This window comes from Xenopus laevis, chromosome 1L (assembly GCF_017654675.1).
Source record: "Xenopus laevis strain J_2021 chromosome 1L, Xenopus_laevis_v10.1, whole genome shotgun sequence".
NCBI classification, from domain to species: Eukaryota; Metazoa; Chordata; class Amphibia; order Anura; family Pipidae; genus Xenopus; species Xenopus laevis.
Genome location: NC_054371.1, coordinates 140,218,341 through 140,236,007, shown reverse-complemented (window position 1 = coordinate 140,236,007; position 17,667 = coordinate 140,218,341). Strand labels below are relative to the sequence as shown.

At 38.7% G+C, this 17,667-nt stretch overlaps 1 protein-coding gene across 3 annotated transcripts in view; it reads left to right on the top strand.

The window, feature by feature from the left end:
- apba1.L (amyloid beta (A4) precursor protein-binding, family A, member 1 L homeolog) overlaps window positions 1–15,418 on the top strand; it is a 94,985-nt gene extending 79,567 nt beyond the window's left edge. For all 3 annotated transcript variants that reach the window (XM_018258734.2, XM_018258752.2, XM_018258743.2), the window contains 4 exons: window positions 1,341–1,553; window positions 5,451–5,570; window positions 6,768–6,908; window positions 10,110–15,418. In XM_018258734.2, coding sequence (XP_018114223.1) covers window positions 1,341–1,553; window positions 5,451–5,570; window positions 6,768–6,908; window positions 10,110–10,181 — 546 coding nt within the window. In that variant the 3' untranslated portion in view covers window positions 10,182–15,418. The remainder of the gene's footprint in view (window positions 1–1,340; window positions 1,554–5,450; window positions 5,571–6,767; window positions 6,909–10,109) is intronic.
- The last annotated feature ends 2,249 nt before the right edge of the window (window positions 15,419–17,667 follow it).

Sequence of the window (17,667 nt, the reverse complement as noted above, 5' to 3'; positions counted from 1 at the left end):
ATAAATCATTTATAAAATGTAAGTGAAGATTATTTTGCTTGATTAACATCATAAAATAGGATTTGGAAATATTTCTTACAGTGACAGGTCCCCTTTAACCTGATACAGAAGCCTATGTTTACACAATAGAAGGAAAGAAATGTGTTCTTTCTTTTGACAGAAGACAGAATATGCATATAGACCTTTCTGAAAAAGCTAACTTTGTTTTAACCTTTCCTTCTCCATTAAGCAAAACAAACTTATCCTGTTTTCTAAAGGAAGACCGACTTGTAAGGGCATTGGCACATGGGGCTACTGTTGGTGTTTAAATAAAGGGCCATGTTTGTTAGTTGCACATAAATGTAGCCCCCAAAACTCCAACCAATCACCCTGAGAAACTTTAATGTAAATCACATTATGATTGTAAAGTGAAAGCCAGGGAAAACAGTTCTGTTATTTGAAGACTCCATACAAATGCGTAAATATTGATGGAACAAATTCACTGGCACACAGGGCGACTGTAGCAGGGCCACATTTCACTGTCCATTAATAAACTTGCCAGTAAATTTGTTCTACGTGTGTTGGGAGATTGCCAATCCCTTAAAGGAACAGTAATGTCAAAAATTAAAAGTGTTTTAAAGTAATAAAAATATAATGCAGTGTTGCCCTGCCCTGGTAAAACTGCTGTGTTTGCTTAAGAAACACTACTATTGTTTATATAAATAAGGTGCTGTGTAGCAATGGGGGCAGCCATTCAAAGGAGAAAAGGCTCAAGTTACACAGCAGATAGCAGATAAGCTCTGTCTGTCTAATGGTGTTATCTGTTATCCATTAGTTAACCTGTGCCATATAGCCGTTTTTCAGTTTCCTCCATTGCTCCACAGCAGCTTGTTTATATGAACTATATTAGTGTTTCTGAAGCAAACAGATCAGTTTTACCAGTGCTGAGCAACACTACATGATATTTTCATTACTTTAAAACACTTACATTTTTTGGTGTTACTGTTCCTTTAATCATTAAGCACAGGGCAATTGCCTCCTTTTGACATAAATATGGACGCACCAGCATGTTGGATCACAGAATATTTGCTGTATATGCACGTGTAGATGCAACCCACTCCCACGCTGTGCTGTATCTATAGTTATGCCACTGGGGCAGGGGGTCATCAAACAATTGAGTTTTCATTTTTGGCCGATGATTTTATAGTTCCTCATACTTCTTTATCAGCTCTTATTATTGCTGCTAGAAAATAATAAATATTGGATTTATGCATCTGTGTCCTGGATGCTGCATGTTCTTGCAACATTGGAATTTATTCAGAAAAAAAAATGTAAACATTCATTTGTTCTATTTTTTTCAGGTTTTTATTGAAAAGCAAAAGGGGGAAATCCTTGGAGTGGTGATTGTGGAATCTGGCTGGGGATCCATTTTGCCCACAGTTATAATAGCTAATATGATGCATGGAGGGCCAGCTGAGAAATCGGGAAAACTAAGCATTGGAGATCAGATCATGTCAATCAATGGCACCAGCTTAGTTGGTCTGCCACTTTCTACCTGTCAAAGCATTATCAAGGTAAAGGGCAACTCATTTGTGTTGTGTTTTTCTGGGAAATATGTGGCACAAAACCTGGTCAATATAAATGATTTGATGTAATAGTTGATTGCAAATGACAAAACACTATCAGACTATACAGACATCTTTAGTGACAATGTACCTGCAAAGAACATCCTAGAGATGCATTAGAAAAACTTTAGCCAAACACAAAAATAAACAACCCAGACATCGTCAACTCGGAGGGAACTGAACGGCACAAAAATTGATTGTCAAATTCTTTTCATTAAACTTGTGTTCTCATGTTTGTCTGCAAAAGTTGCGTGTAACAAGGTTACAATATGTTGCATGACACATCTTGATGATGTGTTGCTGAAGACAAAATTATGCAGAGGCTAGAGAGGAGCACTGAAAAAGGTTTCTTTAAACAAGTCAAGAGTCAAGAGTGAGTTTACTGTCATTTCATCCATATACATTTGTACAGTACACAGTGAAACGAAACAACGTTCCTCTAGGACCATGGTGCTACACACAACATAGATGTACCGGACAACAGACAAAAAGTACAAGTACAAAAATATGCAACTCCTGCAAGACAGGACAGCACAGTGCACACTCAGCAGATGTAATATGTTAAGTAAATAATGCTAAACGTCAGGCATGATGGGTGTGTCATTGTGACATGACAGTAGCAAGAACATGATAAAGAACATGACAAAGTGCACATGTGCTCATAGAGAACAACTGTATCCAATGGCTATTCTTGCATACAATGGTGTACAGTGTCTGTGTAACGTTGTAGTATATAGTAAGGTCAGATGGAGTGTGTGTGTGTGAGAGATCTGTCCGGTCCCTGAGTATTCAGGAGCCTTATGGCTTGGGGGAAGAAACTGTTACACAGTCTGTTAGTGAGGGCCCTAATGCTTCAGTACCTTTTTCCAGATGGCAGGAGTGTGAACAGTGAGTGTGAGGGGTGTGTTGGATCAGCCACAATGCAGGTGGCTTTACGGATGCAGCGAGTGGTGTAAATGTCCTTGATGGAAGGAAGAGAGACACCTATGATCGTCTCTGCTGTCTTCACTATCCTCTGTAGGGTCTTGCGCTCCATGACAGTGCAGTTCCCAGCCCAGACAGTGATACGGCTGCTCAGGATGCTCTCAGTAGTCCCTCTGTAGAAGGTTTTAAGTATGGATGGTGGGAGATGGGATTTCCTCAGCTTGCGCAAGAAGTAGAGGCGCCAAGGACACCAAGGAATTTGGTGCTTTTGACGATCTCCACATTAGAGCCGTCGATGTACAGTGGCAGGTGGTCACTCCTAGTCTTCCTAAAGTCAACAACCATCTCCTTTGTTTAGTTTACATTGAGAGACAGGTTGTTGGCTCTGCACCAGTCTGTTAACCGCTGCACCTCCTCTCTGTATGGTGACTTGTCATTATTGCTGATGAGACCCACCACGGTCGTGTCATCAACGAACTTTATGATGTGATTTGTGAGGTGCGTGGCTGCACAGTTATGCGTCAGCAGAGTGAACAGTATAGGACTAAGCACACAGCCTTGAGGTGCTCCTGTGCTCAGTGTGGTGGTTCTGGAGATGATGTCTCCAATCCTGATTGAATGAGGTCTGTCGGTTAGGAAGTCTAGAACCCAACTGCAGAGGGAGGTGTCAGATGCTGAGGAATGATAGTGTTGAATGCTGAACTAAAGTCTATGAACAGCATTCGAACATAGGTGTCTTTTTTGTCCAGATGAGAGAGGGCCAGATGGAGGGTGGTGGCTATTGAATCGTCTGTTGAGCGATTTTGACAGTATGTGAACTGTAGGGGGTCCAGTGCTGGTGGCAGCAGGGTTTTGATGTGTTTCTTCACAAGCTTCTCAAAACACTTCATGATGATGCTACAGGACGGTAGTCATTGAGGCAGAACACTGATGACTTCTTCAGCACAAGGACAATGGTGGTGGTTTAAACTTTAAAGTTGTTGTTTCATTATATTCAAAAAATTTGGAAACTGGTACCATTGATCCTAGATAACAACTGCCCCCCCCCCAAATCACCCATGTTGTTCAGCTCTTACAGTTAAAAGTTTATGTATCATGTATGTCATATTTTGATCACTGTCATTATCTTTCAATATGTGTTCTTCAAACTGTTGTTTCTATGCACTGTACTTTCTTGTGTCTTGCTCCATAGAAGTGTTGCTTTCTTACATCTGAGCAAAAATTGACTTGCACTATACCTACAAGAACTGTTTCCTGACTGTGTGGGGAAGGCATTGTTGACATAAAGTCTATTTCATGGCTGCTGTAGAAGGGATTCTAAGCACATTTGGGTCTTTATATCAAAATGAATTCAAAGAGGCAATCACATCGCACATTGTTGTCTGAACACAAGGCATTACCCTGTAAAATCCAACATATTTATCAACTTTTGGATTAATCGGGGCTATCGCATGGCTTAGTGGTATAAATAGCCTCCACATATTGTTCCTTGGCTATCAGGGACAGCCATTCATAGTGACACAAAGACTGTCTCCTGGCAATCCAGGGAAGACATTCGTATGGCTTTTCTCATTCTCTCTCTCTCTCCCCCCCACTGGAAGTGAGAAACTCATTTGTCAGGGGTAATTTAGACAATTTATTTCAACAACTCTGCAAGGGAAATATTTGTAAGACCTTGCGTGACCTTCCGTTCCATCCTTTGGCTTTTGCCTAGACACCTTATAATAATATGACATTAGTAAATCTAAATATTCATTCATTTTCTTGCTGCTGCACCAGCTGTAGGAGATCCTTAATAACTTTGCATGTGTGCTGGAGATTGAGTTTTCCCAGCTGAATTATAAATGTGTAATTTTCTGCTCCGATGCACTGCTTACTCACTGTAACCTTATCGCAGTTGGCATGACCACATGAAGGGCTATAGCTATAAATGTTGGTAAAATAAATGCCACATTTAGAAAACTCCATTGTTGTCCTTAAAGGGGATTTAAGTTAACTTTGGGTATGTTTTAGAATGCCTTTATTATTACATAATAAAATATATATGTATACCAACCCTGTAGACTGTGGGGTTGGTATACATATATTTTTTAATATGTAATAAAAAAGACTTTCTTCATTTTTAAGTGAAGTTTTTGCAGTGTGGAATGCTTCTTGTAGTTGTTAAAGTATCCCCTTGATACCAGGACTTTTTTGCCGTCACCCATGTGCTCATTTACTATAGCACATATTATCCATCATTTTCTTTGAAATATATATGTTATAGAATGTCCTATTCTTGGCAATTTTTCAGTTGGTTTTCATTTTTTCTAGGTATTAAATTATTTGCCATCCCCTTTTGCCTTCTTTCCAGCTTTCAAATAGGGGTCACTGACCCCAGCAGGAAAAACCTATTGCTCTGTGAGGCTAAAATGTTATTGTTAATGTTTATCACACATCTTTCTATTCAGGCCTCTCCTATTCATATTCCAGTCCACCATACAAGGGTAAATTCAGCTTTAGCAACCAGATAGCTGCTGTGATTCCAAACAGAGGACTGTCGAACATAAAGCTAAATAATACCATAAAATATAAAGACCAACTACTAACTGACACAGAATAACCCAGTCCACATCATACTAATGTATAAAGATATACTACAATTAACTGTGTATTAGCACCACTCATCAGGATCCATTACAAAGAGCAAATTATAGTATTTATTTATAAAGGTGTGTATTTTCTTTACTACCCAACTATTGGCAAGTATTAAGTCATCTTAGACCTGACATAACCCATTCGATTCAATAGGACACGTTCAATAGGAGAATACTCTCTGCCATTCAAACGGACATGGCTTTTTTTGGGTGGGGGCTACTATATTTTCCGTTTCCTCTGTAGATATTTTCTAGGCTAAAATAAATTTAAATTTCTTCTTTAAAGGGCTTGAAAAACCAGTCCCGTGTGAAGCTGAACATTGTGAGGTGCCCCCCAGTTACCACAGTCTTAATCAGGAGGCCCGACCTGCGATATCAGCTTGGCTTCAGTGTACAGAACGGCATTGTAAGTGACTCGTGTGAATGAATAATTGATTTCAATGTGTTGTTTTTTATTTGAAAATCAAAATCTGCATCTATTCTAGTTTATTTCCAGTGTAATGATAACCAGAGGTTCAGCCAGTTTGGTTGGTTCTTGGTGCCACCAGTGGCCACAGATGATAAAACTATTAATTGTTCCCTCAATATGTTTATTGTTGGAGAGCAAGAACCCTCCATCCACACCATTCTGTAACAATGCCCTGCTGTATGAGAGCAAGATTAATGTTTATAGGAAAGCATCTCTTCAGCAGGGAGGAGAGACCTTGAAGGTTGCAGATTTCTGTTTACTGACAATATTCCAAGGTGAGGGTGTCATTTATAACATGAGGTTTTCCTTAAGGCAGCAGCTGAGGAGAATAATGGCTTGGCATATAGAGGTCACTGCAGTATTCGCTGTTGCAGCATGGCTAAAGGTTTCCTTTACAGAGAAATAAGGATTTTAGTCGTTTTTAAATCACAATGCCCAGTAGTAGGAGATATAGAGGCTCATTTATGAACCCAAGGCGTAGAATAAGCACCTTTCAGTAGCCATAGGGACATGAGCCAGAAATGATTTACATCCTCCCAGAGCCCTCCAACCATGCTGTTAGATCCATTCACTAGGGGGAAGTAGGGGGCTATGGTAACATGACATGGAGGGGGGCCCATAACATTTCTGCAGGGGGGCCTAGGAGAGTGACCACTAACAAAACAGCTTGTGTGATTTGTGTTTGTGGACCAAGTAGAAGTTAGTGGATGCCCAGAGTTATGCTGCAATTCTGCAGGGAAATCCTGTGTTATGGGTAAGAAAAAAAAACTTATTTGCAGACAAAAAACTAATATTGTACTGCCTTTGTAAATGAGCCTGTTGATGTCCGTTTCTTGGAAGTTCAACCTGGTTGTCATTTTTTAAACGACGATCTCAAAAAAGATTGGGTACATTCATTTCTTGTGAACTGTAGACTAACTGTAAACTAAATTGTAGATGTGTGTGTGTGTGTGTGTGTGTATATATATATATATATATATATATATATATATATATATATATATATAATTTTTTTTTTTTTTTTTTAAAGGGATTTCTAAATGTCTTAAAACCCTGTTAGTAATTAGTAATGTTGGGAAATGGTTAATGCTTGAAATGCAAGGTGTTAAAGAAACTGCGACTAATTTATTGCAGATTTGCAGCCTTATGCGCGGTGGCATAGCAGAGCGAGGAGGAGTGAGAGTTGGGCATCGCATCATTGAGATCAATGGACAAAGTGTTGTAGCAACTCCCCATGAGAAGATTGTTCATATTCTTTCCAATGCAGTGGGGGAGGTGAGTTATTTGGTGGAAGTACTGTCATTTTGTACTGTGACTTGTTTATATATGAAAATAGGATATTATTAGTGAAATCTGTAGCTTGCGCCTTAGAGGTGCTGCACATAACCTCACGAACCAATGTCTCTCTATTATCGTTGCCAAAAATATTTGCACCTTTGCAGTTTTTTTAGGAGTCTGCCAGATAATCGTTGAAGATATTCACAGCATTCACTTGTGTATTTTTTTTTTGCATTGGAACAACACAAAAAAGCTGGAAAATGACTAAATCTGATCTTATTCTACAGAGGAATCCTAGAATGTACCAGACACAATTATTTTCATCTTATTAGAAGAGAGTTGGATGGGGTACCCAGGGCCCACCACCCAGCCAAAGCTGCTCCCCACTTCACCCCCAGCCAAGCCTCTCCTGCTCCACTGCACTACTTACCTGGCTGTTAAAGGAACAGTAACACCAAAAAATTTAAGTGTTTTAAAGTAATGAAAATATCATGTACTGTTGCCCTGCACTGGTAAAACTGATCTGTTTGCTTCAGAAACACTACTATTGTTCATATAAACAAGCTGCTGTGGAGCAATGGCGGAAATTGAAAAACGGCTATATGGCACAGGTTAACTAATGGATAACAGATAACACCATTAGACAGACAGAGCTTATCTTCTATCTGCTGTGTAACTTGAGCTTTTTCTCCTTTGAATGGCTACCCCCATTGCTACACAGCAGCTTATTTATATAAACAATAGTAATGTTTCTTAAGCAAACACAGCAGTTTTACTAGTGCAGGGCAACACTGCATTATATTTCCATTACTTTAAAACACTTTTATTTTTTGACGTTACTGTTCCTTTAATAATGAAAGATATCCATGCATCCTACAGTGGAAAGCATCATCATCATTTATTTATATAGTGCTGTCAGGATACGCAGTGCAGTGGCAGTGGAGATTGGTGGTGGTTGGTGGCAGGGCCCAACAAGGTCGGGACCACTGGGATTTTTCTCGGTGTCCCAGTGGGCCAGTCCAACCTCTTATTAGGAAGCTGTAAGACATGTATGTTTCACAAAGGTGATTTTCATTTCATATTAAGTAAACTCAACCGTAATGAGTTGCAACTGCCTGCAATATAAGGAAACTGTAGGAAGACATGGAGATGCTTAAGGTTACATGTCCATCTCCAGAAAATGTAATCTTCCTATGGGATCATAACACGGTAGCCAATCTCCCTGGATGTGGATAAAAGAGAAATATTAATTAAAGATTGCAAAGAAGGATTGTTGGGACTATTCAAGCTGATCTTCAGATACAAGCTGCAACAGTTTCAACTTAATCCATGTGACAAGAGAATGGTGAAAGAAAAAGTGCTGGACTGTTCTGAAATGGCCCATAATTAGTAGCGATGCACCGAATCCACTATTTTGGTTTCAACTGAACCCCCGAATCCTTTGCAAAAGATTTGGGCGAATACCAAACCAAATCGGAGTCCTAATTTGCATATGCAAATTAGGGGTGGGAAGGGGAAAACCTTTTTTACTTCCTTGTTTTGTGACAAAAAGTCACGCAATTTCCCTCCCCGCCCCTAATTTGCATATGCAAATTCAGCTGGGCAGAAGGAATCAGTCGAATTCGAATCCTGCTGAAAAAGGCCGCTGGCCGAATCCCAAACCAAATCGTGGATTCGGTGCATCCCTAATAATTAGTCCAGGACTAAATCTCATTGAATACTTGTGGAGAGATCTGAAATCTGCTGTTGGGAGAAGGCAACCTTCATATCTGGGAGAACGGATGCGGTTTCCAAATAAAAAGTGATTCAAACATCAGTAAAAAGAGTGTTCTCATTTGTGACTATAGGAAGCCCATAATTTCAGTTCCCATCCGAAAGGGATGCTACCGAATATTAACTCTAAGGTGTCAATCATTTTGTTAAAGACATTTCTTTTCAGATCTGCGAGTCTATGTTAAGTTCTGAATAGAAAAGCAAAGTTCTGTAATCTGACTAGTAAACCAAAGAATTGTGGAAACTTGCTTTTGGCAACTAATTTTGCAGCAAATTTATTTTAGTATCATTTATGAAAATTATTTGAAGAAAAGCGCAAAGGTGCCATTCTGTTTGGCTATGATTGCACTTTCATGTCTCTTGTCTCCTTCCATCAACTATACTTTGCTATCAGAAATAGTGAAAGACTGAGGAGCAAACTCAAGTTCTAATGCAGAAGTTCTTACATTGAAACTAACGTAGTTAGTAAATTTGCATGAGTTTTATAATTGAGATTTTGTACCCATACATCTCGGTGGACTCAGTGGTCCTCAAAGTGTACAATTTTATTAACCATTTCACAGTAACTCTGGCATAATGCTCAAAGATTTCAAATACTGAATGTATGGCAAAGGGAACACTTGGGGGGTTATTTATTATGTCAAGTTGTTTTTTCTGGAAGGTTTTCACAATAAAACTACAATTTTCGAGATTTATTATGCCCCGAAGCTGCTAAAAGCCTGAATCCAAAAATACTCCAGCTAAAACCTGTCAAGCTCATATAGAAGTCAATGGCAAAGGTCCCTTGAACCATTTGAAGATGTTTTTGCCTTCATGATTTTAGGGTGCTTTACTCTGGTTGGCTCTCGAAAACTCAATAAATTTGAGGTATTCAAAGGTTTTTAGCCTATAAACTTAATAAATTCAAGGTAATCAAAGGTTTTTAGCCTATAGACTCAATAAATTTGAGGTAATCAAAGGTTTTCAGCCTATAAACTCAATAAATTTGAGTTTTTTCCCTGATTGCATTCATTCAAGTTTCTTTACATTCGGGTTTTTCCATAAATAAGCAAACATTCGAGTTGTGAGTTTATTCGAGGTAGAACAAACCTTACAAGCTCGACCTTTAGTAAATAACTCCCTTGATGTTACCTGAAATCCTACAGCTTATTGATATCTTGTTCATTTTACCCCAACTTAGATTTTTGTTTATAAATGTCACCATAATTTTCTTTTCTGTTTTCTCATTGAATTAATGTTGCCCCTCCGTCTGTATGAATGTTTTGTCTTTCAGCCCTGCTCTTCCCTGTTTATATTGTCAGCGCTTCACTACTTGTGCCATGTCAGACATGTGAAATGAGCAAAAATAACTGATATAGAATGCCGGTTGTTTATAATATATATTCTTGAACAGAACCACATTTTTTGGATTTTGTTTCTGAACAGATACATATGAAGACAATGCCGGCAGCAATGTACCGACTGCTGACTGCACAAGAGCAACCCGTTTACATCTGACGGGACGGCTTTCACTTCACGACATGCATGGAGGGCACTTCTCTCACTTGTGGTTGTTCATAGTGCTGCATATGTGTCTACAGAGACATCTACAACTTGTTTCATTCTCTGCTACACATTCTCCTGATATCTTCTGTCTCACTCCTCATATAATGGGTACCAGAGAAACTGTTCTGTTCCCAAAACTACTTTGATGCCCATGGCCTCTCCATGAACTCCTGAACCTTAAAATGAAGGGAAAACACCTCAAAGGCTATTGCTGTGAGTAGGTTGGATGCTCTTCTCCGTACACCCTGTGGTGTTGATGAAGAAACAATTTCATGAACAAAAAATACCCATTGTATTTACACTGTAGTAGAACGATTAAGGTTATCATTTCATTATTGTTCAAGTATTTATATATTTCTTGACCTGACAGTCCACCATTGAGAACCTCAACACATTGCAGTAATTTGCAAATATGCTGTCGTTCTTTCTGGTTCAAGGTGCATTGAAATGTAACATACAAGACTGGCCAGTAACTATTACATTCCATGGAAGATCCTTCATGCAGGTGCCACAGGTGAGCAGAACTGACCACTACCATGAAATCTATGCATGAAGCTCTAAGCTATGACATTCATCTGCACAAATTAGGGAGCATCTCATATTAGGCATCCTATTAAGACAGCGAGTAGCCTCAGTGAATGATCTGGGCATCTGTGTAAAGTTCTAGTAGCTGCTCCAGTTATGTATTTAAAGTCCGTTATCAGGAGACAAGATGGGCCACGTAAATCTAAACTCAGACTAGCCGGAAACTTTAGCACTCCACACAAAAAGAATATATATTACTAGATTAAAGAGTTTACATGTCTTAATGCATTGTAGTTTGAGTTATGACAAATAATTAGCTGATAGATCTAAAAATAAAAAAGTTACAAAAACACAAGAAGCTGATAAGTCGCAACTTTGCTTACATTGAAGGTCACCATGCCAAAGTTCAACTGATTTAGCTAGCGGCATGAGTTGGAGCTGCATGTTTTTGAAGCAGACAGATGAAAAGCAAAATGCAATTGTTCTTTTTCAGCAAATTAGGGGGGGAAACTTCCTTGCCATTGTCACTGGAAGCCCCATAAAGTCGATAAGAGGAGCACAGTTCTGAGAAGGGGAAAGAGCATGTGCTGTTTAACTTAACGCCTTCTGTCAAGGTGTAAATCCTACAAACTGCATTCACATAAAATCAACTTGCATTTCCACTTTTTGTTTTCTTTTAAGTTCAGCAGTCTATTCTGTTTGAAGCATAGGAGGCCAGCCTTTAACTGAAGTCCAGGTGAGGATGTGGTGCCCAGTCCAGAAATTAAAGAATAAGTATAATTTCTCAAATATGCATATATTATAACAATAGAAAATGATAATACATGGGGAGACATTCTGTCACTGTCTAAATTTACTGGCCTTGGGTTGGGGCATTGACAAAGCTACTCCCTTGCTGACTTGTTTACTAACTGCATGGGTTAATCCTTGAAAAGTGTGGCAAATACATGTATAAGATAATATCTCATTCATTTTTTGCAGCTGAGGAAGAGCCCTCAACACTTGTGCGGAAGCCACGAATACCCCCATATGTAATTAAAGGTAGTACATTTGATCACGTGCAGTAACCCATTACAACCAATAAGATGTTGGTCTTTAAACATGCTGCCTGCTGCTATAGATGAGCTAGACTTTGCTCCTTTTGCATAACCCGAGAGGTCTATCCCATTAGTCCATAGTGCAGTAAGCAATGGGAAGTTCTGTACTGGATTGCCTGCCACCATACTCATATAGTGGTTGCGGCTCACCTCACTGCAACATGATTTTTCACCTTTGAGTCAAATTTTAGTATGATAAAGACAGTGATATTCTCTTTATTAAGGAGCTCTCCAGTTTGCAGTGTCAGCCATGTGGTTGCTGGGGTGTAAAATTATCCTAGCAACCATGAATTGATTTTAAAATGAGACTGGAATATAAATAGGAGAGGGCTTGAACAGAAAAACAAGCAATAAAAAGTAACCCTTACAGAGCATTTGTTTTTAGAAGGGGTCAGTGACCCCCATTTGAAAGCTGGACAGAGTCAGAAGGGAGATAATTAAAAAACTTTAAAAAATAAATAATGAAAACCAATTGAAAGGTTGCTTAAAATAGGCCATTCTATAACATACTAAAAGATTAGTTGAAGGTAAACCACCCTTTTAAGAATAAAACACCTGGACAAGTGAGCGATGCTTTATTTGCTACGATTTACATCAGGAGTAAAATATGTTGGGTCATGGGAACTGGGAAAGTGGCTTCCATCCAATATAGTCAATAGTCTCTTGTGTCTCCTGATCTTCTGCGAATAACATGTCTGTATCATAATGACATATATATGTTTGTGCTAAGGTCATGTTCTCCAATGTTCCACGGCATGTCCACCGACCGACAAATTGAAGAGCCCAGAATTATATTTGCTGTAGGTGAAAGGCAGTTCTAGAAACAAGACGCCAAGCTCTGCAGTGAATCTATGTACTCCAGGTTTTAGTTCTGCTAAACGACAAGATTCCTGGTGAAACCTTCCTTGTTCTTGTTTACGTCTGCCATGGCTCCGATGCAACTGTGTGGTTTTCCAGTGTAGCCTAGAAACAGCGTTTACTGTATTGGGAATGTAGATAATGTAGGTGTAAGTCTGGGCTATACTGAGAATTCTTTGGTGCTTTGTTAGGACTACAGGTGATGTATTTATTCTGGTTTAGGTGGTGTACGATTGGTTAGCCAATGGGTAGAAATCAAATGGGTAATACCCTGTTGCTAAAGATGAATACTTGTGGCATGTTTACTTGATCTTGCAGGAGGTGCAATATTATGGGCTTACATGGGCCAAGGCACATTCTTGATGTTTACTAAAATAAGATTTATGTACTGGGGTTCTGACACTTGAAATGTGAAATATACGGACACATACAAAGTCCAGCATTTTATCTCCAATGAGACATTATGGTTGTGTCATTTGATGAGATAAGGACTTGACAACGCTGATATATTTAGTCTTTGTCAGACACACTTGTGTCGTGCTTCAGTGCTTCAGGCACCCGTATGCTATTCAGACCCACATTTGTCTAAAGATAGACACTAGATAAATGACAAACATGCAATGAGACAAGGCAGAATTCTTTGTACCAGGCCAGTGACATTGACAAAAATCTGTGCTTCTCTTGCTGCTATGAGAATACAGAACAAATCCATGTCACACAATTTATTCAAAAACAGACTCTTCATTTTAGCTCTTACAGCTTATGAGCATGATACGAAGAAAAGCGAGAATATTTAAAAAAAAATTGTCAACTAAAAAAGTAAATGCTTTGAGACTTTTTTTTAACAATTGCCGTTTCCAGTCCAGGCGTTTTCTTGATTTTCTTACACTCCAATAAATACGGTGGCCAGAGAGATAGTACAAAACATCACACAACAAAGCCCAGGCTGATGAAACCGTAGTTGCAATTGTAGGCGTGGTTGTTATTTATTGGGCAGAATACGGAGCCATTTCAATTTCGTCTTCATTTGTTGTCTCAAGCATCAGGCTTCCCCAACATGCTCGGAGTTTAAAATTTAGATGATGCACAAACGTACTTGCATCTTATTATTCTGCTGAACCCCTGAGCTCTATTTAAACCACTTCCAAGAATCTGTCATGCGTTTGGCGTTTATTAAATACATGAAATGAAGAGCAACGTTCCTTTGGTTTCAACAGCCGGTGTTTAATGAACAATCCTAATATTGACCTCCGACAGCTGCACTCTCTATAGGACTAGTATGGGCACAAGTAATTGGACCTACTTGATGTTCCAAAATATGGGTCAAAAAGTAATGTCAAACTTCCATATCTCCTTCTATCCTTGGAATATGTGTTGGGAGCTTGACATACCAGCCCTCTTATATTTCAGTTCTGCCTCAAGAACTAATTCCTTCTTGATAAATGATTAAAGCCATCCTGGATAGCTTCAAAAATGATATTTAGGCGGTTATTTATCAAAGTCTGAATTTATTTCAATAGTATCTGCTACAAACTCTGATCAAATCCGCTCGGGTTTTTTACACTTATTTATTATTACATTTTAAGAAAAATTTGCTTTGCGGGGAAAAAAAATCTGATTTTCACGGGGGGGTTTTTTTGGATTTATCACCCGAAAACTCTGATTTTTGCCCGAAAACTTCGGGGTATTACACGAAACCCAGCGCACATCAAAAAATCATTGGGACTTCTCCCATTGACTTATATGCAACCTCGACAGGTCTGAGATGCTGGATTTTCTGACTTTTCCATCCTCTGGATTTAATAAATTCCGAAAAAGTCCAATTTTATAAAAAAAAAATCAAAATTTTTTTGTGATTTTTGCATTCGGAGTTTAGTAAATAACCCCTTGATCTTGAAGTGATCTGGATTGAAGTATAACAGTATAAATGTGTTTTTAGCTAACAAATGGCCTTCGCTCAATGTTCATAGACACTGAAGCCTGAAATGCTATAGGTGCACACAGCCCTAGTAAAGCCTCCACTGAACAGGGTGAATCAAAGCAGAAGACTGGGTCTCACCGTTTACGTTAAATACATTCCACAATGGACTTGTTTACACATTTGTGTACAATTATATGCACAACTGTCGCCTTCACTGTAAGCGATACTTGTTACATTGTCAGGTTTCAGTTCAAGAATAACATTTATTTTTATTTTTTACATCTGTTGGGTTTAAAAAATACTCTTGACTTTTTTGTTGTTGTTTTTTTTAAATGTTATTTTTATTTCTTGAACAAACACAGCATCGATAACATTTTGTGTACATACCTAGCAGAGTCCTTAGATTATGCAGTTGTATTACTGTTCTGTAAAGAGGGTTGAATAGAAAATATTGTAAATCGCTGGATAAGTATAGTAATGTATTTGTAACAATATTGTTCTTTGTAAACCTGAAAAAGAATCCAATGAAATCAGTGTGAGCCTGGAATGTTGATACTGCACATCTACTGAATGTAATTCCTATGACAGTCTTGTCACGGGTTCCTTGCCCCCCCCCCTGTTTTTTGTGATACTGCTGCCATGGTTTGATTGAGTTGCCAGCTTTTTTGTTGTGATGTATCTACTCTGTGTATCTTTTATTTAACTGAGCGCTTGCTGATCTCTGTAACATTTGCAACAAAAACAACTATAGTAATAAAAATAATAATAATAAAAAATGTTGAATTGAATAAAGGTGTGGTCATTTTGCTACCCATATTGGATGCCGGAAAATCAGTAACCATTTTTTTGGATGATGTTAATAAAAACCCTGCCCTCTGTTGGTTAATAGTATTTAGTACATTCATGTGCTCTGCTTTGAACTGTGCAAATGACTCTAAGGGGCTTATTGTGGCTTGCAAAAAGTGGAGTGAAGCATTACCAGTGATGCAACCAATCAGCAATTAGATTTCAAGTTAGATAGCAAAAGCCAAACGTTTCATTACAGTTTGCTATAACACCGTTAATTTAATAAAATAGGTGCTACATAACCCATAGCACCCTACCAGCAATAAGCTTTTATCAGACTGCTGCAAGATAAAGTTGTTTGCTGGGTTATGTAGGACTGCGTTGAAAGTAGTATCATAGAGTGGGAGTTAAAGGGCATGTACAGTCTAAAATAGAATGACTAGAAATGCTGTATTTTGTATATTAAATATACTGTAAACATGAACTTACTGCACCACAAGCCTGATCAAACAAAAAATGTATGCTTTCAAAGTTGGCTACAGGGGTCACCATCTTGTAACTTTGCTAAACATCTTTGCAAGACTAAGACTGTGCACATGCTCCGTGTGGTCTGGGCTGCTTAGGGGTTGTCATAAGCAAAGCTGATTGAGTTTTGCATGGCTGGTAAGTAAGGCGGGGGCTCCCCCTGCTGTTCATAAGTATGATTAAACAAATCAGCAGTTAGGGACCATCTGACAATTCCTATCCACAGCAGTATATGAAGGGAGAATTTCACTGTATACAGTCAGGTTTCTTATAAAAATGGTACACATTTTTTAATTAAAGTATATTGGAGATAAGTTTCTTTTTCGTTAAAGAAAGTAAAAAAAGGTTTTTATTTTTTTGCCTTTACATGCTCTTTAACTGAATGTGCTTCACTGCTCAGCCTTCATCTTTTGTTAAAATCATTTAAAACAAAGAGTAGGAGCCCCTGACAGTACAAACCCAAAACTAAGTCACAGTAGTGCTTTATAATATTGCATGTATAAGATCCACCAATGCCATCTGGTGGTCAACTACTCCTACATTCTACATGCTTTAGTCTACCGAGAGATAACACATTAAACTAAATATTGCCTATGTAACTCTTATTTATTACTAATGCTTTATATAAGGCAACTTACAATCTAATCACATGTGCACAACACCCTAGGCTTCATTTCATAATAAAAAGCTACTTAAAATGTTTGATGACAAGCTTTGTTTGTCTGAGTACTGTGCATGAGCCGGGAAAGGTATCAGCAGGGCAATTCTTTGTGACTGCAGCGCCACCAATACAAATGGTTTATTGGAGAGATCTTGTTTAGGGTAAAGTTCCTGTTTTAATGTGGCTGAAATCACTGTGTTTTCACACAATATTTGTGAAATGTAAAATGTTACATGATTATTGGGGTTCCAAAAAAAAGCCTAGGATTTGGGGATACAGGTCACCGGAGCAAGGACCATATCAATGTGGTTGTACTCGAACAAGACCTCTGAATTAAACATATGAGGATATATCATCCAATAATAAGCAGAAGAGAGAATAGGTGCTAATTAGAGGCAGAGAAGAGAAGTTTACACTAAAAAGGCTGTCAGGTTGGTGTAAAGAAATCACATACCCTCTGCATGATCCTATGGTATCCTACATCATATACTATGGTTTCCCCAAAACACTCCCAAGGAGGTCTGGGAGTGCAGGCGTACCCCAGAATGAAGAACAACTTCCATAGAGGTTCAGGTGACCTAAAGATGCAGGGCATAGGGTAAGAGTTACAATTTATTGAACTGAATGCCGCTAGCTGGACATTTTGTTTTCTTTTCCCCTTTTTGCTTCGTGTTTTTGAAAATCCAACAGAGCACCACTCCATTCTTTATTGGATTATAGATGGGGAATAGTTCATATTAGATCAGAGGTGTGGTGCCTCTATCCAAAGAGTAAGAGCCCAGGAATGGAATGAAACTAAAACATGAAACAAAAGGTTATAGAAGAGTGAGTAGGAGGGTATTTATTTTTTTTGGAACATGCAATAAATTCTGCCCTGTAAAGCCATGCTAGTTAAAACTACCCAACCCTCTTCTTGTCTCCTCCTCCTGCCGTGTCAGGCTCCTCCAATCTCCATGGAAGCTCCTTCAAGGTCATCCCCTTTTCCCTACTCTTATTTCACACTTGCCCTCTAATGCCAACCACTCTATTAAGGTAGGGGCTTAACCCCGCCAGGGCAAGTTAAGA